General features: G+C 33.1%; 1 protein-coding gene across 1 annotated transcript in view; it reads left to right on the forward strand.

The window, feature by feature from the left end:
- The first annotated feature begins 1,428 nt into the window (after positions 1 to 1,428).
- Positions 1,429 to 11,757, forward strand: part of LOC134681397 (serine/threonine-protein kinase Chk2-like) — a 44,885-nt gene continuing 34,556 nt past the window's right edge. The window contains exons 1-7 of the mRNA XM_063541006.1: positions 1,429 to 1,617; positions 2,557 to 2,681; positions 5,715 to 5,793; positions 6,675 to 6,740; positions 7,420 to 7,510; positions 9,620 to 9,728; positions 11,043 to 11,096. Of these exons, the coding sequence (XP_063397076.1) occupies positions 1,497 to 1,617; positions 2,557 to 2,681; positions 5,715 to 5,793; positions 6,675 to 6,740; positions 7,420 to 7,510; positions 9,620 to 9,728; positions 11,043 to 11,096 (645 nt within the window). The 5' untranslated portion in view covers positions 1,429 to 1,496. The remainder of the gene's footprint in view (positions 1,618 to 2,556; positions 2,682 to 5,714; positions 5,794 to 6,674; positions 6,741 to 7,419; positions 7,511 to 9,619; positions 9,729 to 11,042; positions 11,097 to 11,757) is intronic.

Below are 11,757 nucleotides of genomic sequence, written 5' to 3' on the forward strand. Positions count from 1 at the left end.
CGCAGCTGATCTCGTACATACAATATCCTCAGTTGTGTGTGTTCCTTGTGAAGGTAAATCAAAAATAGGGAAGATCATGAAATTTTTAACGTGTTATTTTAATTTGTGTGGTTTCTTACATCACGGTAACTTACTATTGCTGATAACGGATGCACAAGAACATACCCTACAAAAGCGTCATATTAAAATCATGAGACAACTATCCACCAAAGATTAAACGGAGTGGATGTAGGCAAGTATAGGTAATTGTATGGCATCAGTCAGTAACAAACTAAATAACCCATACCGTACCACTTACAGGAAACCTGTAGGTACCATCACTAGAATGGAACCACCAAGGACATCGGAGACCGGGGAGACCATTTCATAGCTGGAGAAGACCAAGGCTCAAGGAGCTGGAGGAAATTGGATATACCTGGAGCGAAGCAAAAAGGATAGCCCAAAATAGAGTAAGATAGAAACCTACTGTAACAGCCCTATGTTCCACAAGGAACGAAGAGGTTTAAGTCAAGTTTGTCAAGTATGGTCGGTTTAAAAGGGGCCGACATTAAAATACCACCAGAAACGGCTTAAGCTAAAATGTGATATGATCGTCTTCTTTTTTTACTACTATTGACAAACATTACAAACATAAGCTCTAATGAGCTTTTCACCGAATTTAATAACATAAAAAAACATGTACAAGGTAGCATGCAATGAATAATAAAAAGAAGAACAAAAAATAAAGCTAAGCAAATAGCATATACATGTATTTTGCAAAATACCAAAACATATATATGAAGCACTATTTTTTTATTTTAATTTGCAGTTTAAAAAGGATTTTTTTAAATAATTTATGATTTTCAAATCTTTTAAATTTTAAAATGTAAAAAACAAAATTTCAGTTGCAATGCAAGCTGTTAATGCATCACAAAAAGCATAAATATTGTAACACAAATCATCTACAGGCAGAGCAAAAACATTCTGTTCCACTCCTGGACTGAACAAGACTCTTAAAATGTGAGAAGCTATTAACAGTCCTGAAATGGCCTGGTAAGCTATTCCATAAAGAAGCAGCAGCAATACTAAAAGATTTTTGTTTCCGTATAAGGTAGTTCTTACCTGTGGTATGTCCAAAATATTACTGTATCTAAAATAATTTTAAGTGTGTTTAATTTGGAGTAAATTTTGTAGACATACAGGAGCCAAATTATTTAAAATTTTATAAGTCTCAAGTTCCATTGTCCTGATGCGACTTATTTGGGTTGGAACCTTTACGTTCTGAAGAAGAGTTTCAGAGTAGTCGTCAAATCTTACTGAAGCCAAAGGGTGCCGCAAAAATTAAAATTACTCAAAATAAAAGTATTTAAAAAAATATTAACAATCCGGAAATTCAATTGACTCGATATACAACTCTTATATTATATATTTCATTTTAAATCACTCTAATGATTTAGATGATGCGCATGTGTGTTGCCGGCCCGCTTGTGCAACTGTAAACAGAAAATTTTAAGACGATGGATAATATGCAAACAGTCCCTTCGGATTTCATTGATGGAGTTGACAGCGAAGAAAATGAAGACAATGAAGAAGTGTGGGGGAGAATGTTTCCACTTGGATCAAGTTTTATTGCAGTCGGTAAAAAACATGCATAAAAAATCGTACATGTTTTTTGGGATTTGTTTCTAACTCTGCCTCTGGTTTGTGGTTCATCATAACAAATGAGTAACAATAATTGTATTTTCATCTCTCAAACTGATTCTAATTAAGCTGAAATGGTTGGTTGTTTAATAAATAGTAACTGCCAACATACTTTTGTAATGGTTGATTTTAAAAACAAATCCATAGAATTTATCAGCAGTGGCGGCTCCAAAACATTTCATAAGGGGTCCGCTGACTGACCGAAGAAAGGGGGGGGGGGGGGGGGGGGGGGGCTGCTCCAGTCATGATTTAGTGATATCAAATACATGTATAATCAACCAATTTTTTTCCACGGAAAGGGAGGGGGCCTGCTTCAATAATTCCTTATATAATCAACCAATTTTTTCCATGAAAGAGGGGGGCTGATTTGGGTACATCTGTCAAAAGAATGCATATATATGTCACTTGCACCAATATTTGTAAAATTTTTGATTTTGAACTTTAACTGGACTTGCTGCCAGAAATAGTTGTTTCCTTGGCGTATTTTGATAACAAACATGATCAGTACATTTATGCCTTCAGGTTTATCCTGTTTGTCAAGGTTTTATTCCTCATAACTCTGTGTTTCAGACCTCAAAGGTAAGCCCACCCCTCCAAAAACCGCCATGTTAGATTGCTACTGACTACATGCACAAATACCTTTAAATTATGTATCTATATTTGTACCAAATTAAACAAATCAAACATTTACTTGTTATACTGACCACTGGACTAGAAAAAAGTGTTTTGTTTAGCCTGTTTTAATTCATTATATTGGTTTAGTAAGTAATAATCTCTTGGTCATGCTTGTCAGACTTGTTTGTTCCACATTTTCCAATTTTATTAGTTCAAATAGAAAGAAAATGTATAACATGTATAAAGTTCTTTTTTCTTTAGATTTAACAAAAGAGGAATACTGCTTTGGACGTGGAGAAAACTGTGATATTCCTTTTAACACGGCAAATGCTAAGAAACACCAGTGTTTCCAGGCCTACAGTAAAGTACATTTCAAACTGATTCGGGTAAGATATACCTTCAGCCGAACATTTCAAACTGATTCGGGTAAGATAAAACCTTCAGCCGAACATTTCAAACTGATTCGGGTAAGATATACCTTCAGCCAAACATTTCAAACTGATTCCGGTAAGATATACCTTACCTTCAGCCGAACACTTCAAACTGATTTGGGTAAGATATACCTTCAGCCGAACATTTCAAACTGATTCGGGTAAGATAAAACCTTCAGCCGAACATTTCAAACTGATTCGGGTAAGATATACCTTCAGCCAAACATTTCAAACTGATTCCGGTAAGATATACCTTACCTTCAGCCGAACACTTCAAACTGATTTGGGTAAGATATACCTTCAGCCAAACATTTCAAACTGATTCGGGTAAGATATACCTTACCTTCAGCCGAACATTTCAAACTGATTCCGGTAAGATATACCTTCAGCCGAACATTTCAAACTGATTCGGCTAAGATATACCTTACCTTCAGCCGAACATTTTAAAATGATTCGGGTAAGATATACCTTACCTTCAGCCGATCATTTCAAACTGATTCGGGTAAGATATACCTTAAGCCGAACATTTCAAACTGATTCGGGCAAGATATACCTTCAGCCGAACATTTCAAACTGATTCGGGTACGATATACCTTCAGCCAAAAATTTCAAACTGATTCGGGTGAGATATACCTTACCTTCAGCCGAACACTTCAAACTGATTTGGGTAAGATATACCTTCAGCCAAACATTTCAAACTGATTCGGGTAAGATATACCTTACCTTCAGCCGAACATTTCAAACTGATTCCGGTAAGATATACCTTCAGCCGAACATTTCAAACTGATTCGGGTAAGATATACCTTACCTTCAGCCGAACATTTTAAAATGATTCGGGTAAGATATACCTTACCTTCAGCCGATCATTTCAAACTGATTCGGGTAAGATATACCTTAAGCCGAACATTTCAAACTGATTCGGGCAAGATATACCTTCAGCAGAACATTTCAAACTGATTCCGGTACGATATACCTTCAGCCAAACATTTCAAACTGATTCGGGTGAGATATACGTTCAGCCGAACATTTTAAAATGAGTTGTGTAGAAATCACTAATATTGCAAGTCTAATTAAAGTAAATATGAAAAAGAAAATGGGGTATGATTGTCAATGAGACAATTCGTTACAAGATACCAAATGACGCTAAGATTGTAGACTGACAGGTCAATGTATGGCTTTCAACAATGACCAAAGTCTGTACTGCATTTTAAAATTGATTCAGGTAAAAAGCACCATTATAATACTCCAGTATTTTCTGGACTATAGTACAGTACATTTTAAACTGTTCAGCCAGATGAATACATGTGAAAATTCGTTAATGAGTTTCAGGATGTCTGTGATATATTCACCATGTTACTAGGGTGGAATGTGATGTTTTCCTAAAAATTTAAATAACAAAAATACATTTATACCTCACTCAGAGGAAAATTCTAATAGGAAAGTCCATTAGTAAATGGCAAAATCAAAAGCTCAAACACTTCCAACAAATTGATAACAACTGTCATATTCCTGACTTAGTTCAGGCATTTTCTTATGTAGAAAATGGTGGATTGAACCTGCTTTATTACTAGATAAACCTTTCACTTATATGCCAGTCTCATACATGTATAATGCCATTAATACTGGCATTATACATATTATATTGATGATGTGTGGGCAAAACCAACAGACATAAAAATGTCAAAAACAGGGGTTCAGCAGTCAACATTGTGGTATATCTTAACAACTACAAAAAAAACAAAAAAGAATATTGACAAATGTATGTATACCATTGAATGAGTGAAAAAGGCAAGGATTTAGTAAATGAATATAGAAAATGAAGAATCATATTTTCTTAAGGAATGACTTTAATATTTTTTCTGTCTATAAAGAAATAACTTTAAAAATTTGTTGCACACTGAATAACGTGTGTAGCGGGTTATTTAACAGTGTGCACCACAAAGTTTTTTAGCTCACCTGGCCCAAAGGGCCAAGTGAGCTTTTCCCATCACTTTGCGTCCGCTGTCGTCGTTAACTTTTACAAAAATCTTCACCTCTGAAACTACTGGGCCAAATTTAACCAAACTTGGCCACAATCATCATTGGGTATCTAGTTTAAAAAATGTGTGGCATGACCAGTTCAACCAACCAAGATGGCCGTCACGGCTAAAAATAGAACATAGGGGGTAAAATTCAGTTTTTTGCTTATAACTCAGAAACCAAAGCATTTAAAGCAAATCTGACATGAAGTAAAATTGTTTATCAGGTCAAAATCTATCGGCCCTAAAATTTTCAGATGAATCAGACATCCCGTTGTTGGGTTGCTGCCCCTGAATTGGTAATTTTAAGGAAAGTTTGCTGTTTTTGGTTATTGTCTTGAATATTATTATAGATAGAGATAAACTGTAAAAAAAACAATAAATGTCGGCAAAATAAGATCTACAAAAAATTCAACATGACTGAAATTGTCAGTTGACCCCTTTAGGAGTTATTGCCCTTTAAAGTCAATTTTTAACCATTTTTTTGTAAATCCTAGTTATCTTTTACAAAAATCTTCTCCTCTGAAACTACTGGGACAAGTTAATTATAGATAGAGATAATTGTAAGCAGCAAGAATGTTCAGTAAAGTAAGATGTACAAACACATCACCATCACCAAAACACAATTTTGTCATGAATCCATCTACGTCCTTTTTTTGATATTCACATAGACCAAGGTGAGCAACACAAGCTCTTTAGAGCCTCTAGTTTATGTTATTTCGAATAGACAGCAAAATTATTACAGCCATTTTAAACCGTAGAAAACCATGAAAAACCGTTGATGACGTCACTGTCGCATGACTAAATTATGTCTATGGGCTCATAACAAAATAATGTCAGCCAATCAGAAGATGTGTTACATCCAAAATTAAATTATTATGGTTTGTGATACAAATCACCCTTATTTTTTACATTATGTTATACATTGTTATAGGTGTTGATTTATATATATATCATGTTTATATTGTAGAAAAAAACCAGTACTGGTGTTCATGTATTCTTGGAAGATTCCAGCAGTAATGGTACTTTTGTGAATGGGGAAAAAGTTGGTAAGTCATTTAACACACTCAATGACCTCAGAAATTGTTAGACCAAGACAAATATATTCTGTGTTTCTGGGTGTTAACCTACAAGTGGAAAGATTTGTTTTGTTATATTTCATTTATAATAAAAAAAATCATGGCCAAGTTCAACAATATTATTGCTAAAAAAATAAATTTTAAAGCAAATATTTGAAATAACTTGCCATTTCCCTTCAAAATTTAAATTTATTTTGATAATTTATGATGAATTTCATTTAGTTCTTAAGGTCAAAGGTTGATCTCTAACTAAAAAAAATTATCAGCAAACCAGAAAAAAGTATATGCATCTTATCAATTGAACCCCAAATTTGAAAATTTAAGGGACTGTTAAAACTGATCAATTTTACAAGTAAATTTTGGGAGAAAAATAAACAGGAAATTATTCAAGTGTAACCAGAGAGCAAGTATCTACTTTACAAATTCATATCGTTACCACCGGGATTTGTACCCCGGTTGTCTGGGTGACAGTCAGTGCGTTAACTCACAGAGCCAAAGAATCAATTCACTAGCTCAGTTGATTAAGACTAGCTATATATGTTCTACCTGTACTAAGGGAAAGCAACCCCGCTACACAAGGATTAAGAAAAATTTAGAATCTTACAAATTTAAAAAAAAAATATGACTTTAAAAAACAGGTAAATATAACATTTTCAAGTAAACATCAGCATGTTTGTTATACCCCAGAATGTATGTATTATGCCATTGTTTATACTTTAAGATGTGTAACATGTAACGTATCATATTTCAGAGTGGTGCATAACTTGACCTTGTTTACAGCAGCATACATATATATATTGATAAGAATTGAGAAATTTCACAAACATTTAATGTTATTTATTTAATTTCAGGTAAAGGGAACAAGCAGGTTTTATCCAATAATGATGAAATAGCTCTGGCATTGAAAAATAATAAAGGTATATACATGTATCAAGGGTTTTCCCTGGGTTAATTTCTTTTTCATCACCTCTTAAATTACAGATATTGAATATAATAAACAAGTAATATGTTGAAAAATGAAAATCTAAGAAAATGTGATTCAACACACAAGTTTCAAATACTATTTTTTGTCACATCCACTTTGTATTGAACATGTTGAATACATATAGAATAATAGGTAGTTTCGTTTTTGATACTGACTATATCATGTGGAATATCTAGACTAGCTACCTATTATTCTGTTTATCGGTAATTATGACATCACACAATATTTTGCCTATTAATTTTAGTTATACAGCCAGTACGTTGATACTCGAAAATAAAAGGCAGTAAGATCAAAAGGAAAACAGTATTCCTGTTAATTTTGATAGAAATATTATATTATTTACAAAGTTCTGTTCTATGGGCTTTAGAATGCAACATGTATACAGGCTATTTAGTTTTTGTTATATTTCAAAATGTATTCCATTTGTACATCTTTTGATTATAACAGTGATTTTAACAGTAACATTAGTAAATGGTATGAATTATTATGTATTCTGCTGTTGTACATTTAACAGTTTTAAAAGTTTTCTATTTGTTCTGTTTTAGCATTCATGTATCTTGATCTGAGTCTAAAAATTGTTTTTTTAAAGTTTTCTATTTGTTCTGTTTTAGCATTCATGTATCTTGATCTGAGTATCGATGAAGAAGCTGGACTTCCTGATCAAATTAAAGAAAAATATACATTAACAAAAACATTAGGCAGGTATGTATTAAAAGGTTAATGGATCAATTCAGGTAGATCAGTCTAATATAGAAAGAAAATTATAAACCAAGACGACCCATTCACAAGATTAAGCACAAAGACCATACAAATGTTATGACCGCCTTAAATCAATATCACAGATTGAGCAAATTATAAACCAAAAAGACCCAGTCACAAGACTAAGCACAAAGCTTACGGCGTAAATATTCTCAAAGACCATATAAGTTTTATGACTGCCTTCAGTCAATATCACAGATTGAGCAAATTGCTAGGTAGATCAAGATGTGGCACTGGAAGGGGAGCATTTTATAGATATAAGAAGATATGGCATGATTGCCAATTAGACAACTCTTCAATCAAGTCATAATTTGTAAAAGTAAACCATTATAGGTCAAAGTACTGTCTTTAACACAGAGCCTTGGCTCACACTGATTACTGAATAGCAAGCTATAAAGGGCCCCCAAATGACTAGAATAAAACCATGTAAACAGGATAACCAGCAGTCTGTATTAATCTATAAAAAAAAAAACAAGAAACAATAAACTCTTATCATGCATATCAACAATGATGTTTATACAGTGAAACCTGTCCAAATCGAACACCCACGGGACTTTGCGTTTTGTTCGGTTTTCACAGGTGTTCGGATTGTAGAGGTAAACGGAAGTCGACACCAAAATAATGTTGGCATTTACAATTACTGACAAGGGAAAAAAAGGTGTACTTACAGACGACAGTTTATTTATGTGTTGATTTAGATGTAAATGTAAAAACAAAAGAAGATAAAGATAGACGTATTGCTACATTTTTGTTTACAAATCAAACGCCACTCCGTCAATCACGCTCGTCGTTGGAAGATGTCCAACGTGGGGCGATTTTGCTTTTTATAATTATTTTCTCATCCGTTAATTCACTGACCAATTCAGATTCAGAGTCACTTTCAAATGACGATTCCGTAGTTAAATCGGGAACGTCTTTGTACACATGAGTTCTCGGACTAAACTGGTCACCCGCTGATTCATACTTTGGCACACTATAACAGTGTAACAAAAGCAGGGATCCAGTTTATTCTCGGTATTTATCATTTCTAAATAGCCAACGGAAGTTTTCGGGAGCATTCCAATCAAATATATACGGCCTCTAAAGGGAATTCAGCAATCGAAATCCATTGACGTTGTTGTGTTGCACGACTTCTTAATCCAGTGAAAGGCTTTTAAACTATTATTTAATTAAACAGTTTAGCTACAGAATGGCAGTTACAAGTTTTTGGCCTTAATTATTTGAGTAAAGTGCATTTAATTAATCTGAGGGACAGTTCGTGTCATTATCGGCGATGGGGGTACCTGACCAGTTCAAAGTTTCTTTACCATAAAATCACTTAATACATGAAAACAGACATGCTAATTAGTTTGTAATAACAACTCACAAGTTCATTAAACCTCAAATACCCTCGGGAATACTCTGACATCCTGTGTTTGTTTAATTAAATCATGCAAATAATTAATAATATTGTTTTGTGTTGATTGGTATTGATCGATTTTGACAGGTAATTTTTAGATACAAATTCAATAACGAGCCTTCAAAAAGCGTTCGGAGTTCGGTGTTGACAGGATTCAGTTTATTCAGGTTACATTTACGTTAATTGATAGGGATATTTTGTGGGACTTTGAAAATTGTTCGGTTTAAACTGAAATTCGGTTTTATCAGGGTTCGGTTTACCCAGGTTTCACTGTATATAGAATCTTCAAGATTCTCCAGTTGTCTATATTTGTACTATCAGATAATATAAAAAGACATCTGGAGGTCAACATACAATAGTTGACAAACAGTAACGTTGAACAGGTGTTTATACAGCTATAAATTGTTTGAAATTATTAAAAATAAATAAACAGAAAGTATCAAACATCTGCTCAATCTCGAATTCTGTTAATAATAAAAATAGAAATAGAATTAAATAATGAACTGTATAGTGTAAATTCAGTACAATTAAATAGTTTTTAAAATTACAATTCGTTGTAGAAGTATACAGAATATTGAATTCATGCATCTGTTAATAAAGAAATCAATTTAAAGCAGTTTCTGTGATTTATTCTTGAATTATTTTTTTTACAGGGGTGCATGTGGAGAGGTCAAGTTAGCATTTAAAAAAGGAACATGTGAAAAGTTTGCAGTAAAAATTATATCAAAGAAAAAGTTTTCCATTGGTGGCAAACATCAAGTTGTAAGTTTCATTTCAGACTGTACAAGAGTAAACAAAGTCTTTAAAAAACTCCTCATCATTTAGTGAATCAGAACTAAATAATCCTGGTTCACTTGAATTAATAATAACTTTACTGTGGCATGGGGACACCTAAAATGGTTTACCATCCTACTTAGGCGCTCAGTAATTCTTGTATCACAGGTTTCGAAACAAGACTAGGCATTATCAGAGATGTCACAATGTCAGAGGAGAAGTTAGGCCAAAAAAAAATATATGTTTGTTTCCTGTTTCCCAACCGACCCTGACTTAAACCCCCCGACCCTAGATCTTTTTATTCAATTCCTGGAAAAATCATTTCCAATCCAGATCCTTGTCTTACTATGTCCAAACAATCAAAATGGCTGCTCCCAGCACAAATGTGCTACAACTAAGGTTTAAAAAATGTCAGCACTGAGAGGATTATTCAATTCAAGCTTCTTCAAAGGGATTAAATCATTTTGGGGTACAAGACCCTAACCAAACATGACAATTAACCGACTGCAAATCTGACAGGGTGTGCAAAAATAAAAAAATAAAAAATCCCGACCTACTGACCCTGATTTATTTGCCTTGGCAGCAGGAAACAGACATATATTTTTTTTGGTCTTATCAAGCTTGCTTTCTTCAAGTGTAAAACTGTATGACGGAGGAGACAAAGACCAGATATAGAAAGAAAAGCATATAATAAAAGTTCACTTTGTGGCTCATATTTAGGATATCGAAATGTGGAAAACCTGATAATCTGTACATCTTGTAACAGCCTTCAATATTATCATGATTACAATTAGTATACCAACACTTTAAGGTGGTACCTAACACTACAGGGAGATCACTCTAAATATCAGCTGAACGTTTTAATTATGTTGTATTGTTAAGGAAATATTAAGCTTCTCAATGATCAACATAAGGGTTAGTCAAAATGCTATATAACCAGTGTAATTTTTCTGATAAAGTGGTTGGTTCAATTTTTTTGAAATTTTTATATTTTTGTCAAATGGTCAAAGTTAATGTTTTGTCAAAATTTTATGAAAATTAAACGAGCCAAATTAATTTTGACAAGGTGTTGGTACCACCTTAAATAAATCATTTGGCTTATTGGCAATTTAACTCAAATAAATTATTTCATAGCAAAATGTGGATTCTTGCTGAAAAAAAAGGAATTCTATGGACATGTAATTTTTCTGTATTAATCAGTCCAAATTTTAATATTTTAAAATCCCATGAAATAAGAAACTTTTGGTACAGCTATGTGAGAATTATGAAACAATGTTAATAGGAATATATATTATATTGTAGAATCTAAGTAATCAAGTTATGACAGAGGTAAAAATACTGAAAGCATTACGACATGTAAGTACTAACAATAATAAAAACATTTAAAACTGGTCAGCAATCAACAATCAATGTATGCTAGAAAATAAAAAATTGTAGAATTTTATATAGAAGATGTTGGGCAAACATCAATGCTACATGGATCCAAAGACACAATCTATCTATACTATTAAACGAGAAGACCTCATTTTGTGTGTCGCTTCTCTTCCTTCCACAATAAATCAATCATCATGCCTTTGTGTCCTATAGGTACCATGTATTGTCGCATTTGTCATCCATTCTTATGATTATTCAGTTTGTGTTATTTTGGAAGAAAAACGAAAAAAACTGCGTCCGGATATTTTTCCGTCATTGGACGAAATTTTAAGTCAGGCTGGACATCTGGTTTGCTATCTACTATCATTTTCAAGTTTACTATCCACGGTGGTCACTGAGTTTATTAAATAGAGAGGGTCTATATAATATGTCAATGACCGCCGTGGATCGATTAGTAAATTGAGAGTTGATAGTAAAAAGCAAAACACTTTATTTATACTAATATATGTTTATAACATACCTAATAATACAGATAAACGCTAACAGAAAAACAATCGTCATGTCCCAAAGTACCTATAACTTTCGATACCTTTTCTGAAATTTTTCAGTCATAAAATCTTTTACAAAAATTCATCGGGTCAAT

The sequence above is a fragment of the Mytilus trossulus genome, chromosome 8 (assembly GCF_036588685.1).
Source record: "Mytilus trossulus isolate FHL-02 chromosome 8, PNRI_Mtr1.1.1.hap1, whole genome shotgun sequence".
NCBI lineage: Eukaryota > Metazoa > Mollusca > Bivalvia > Mytilida > Mytilidae > Mytilus > Mytilus trossulus.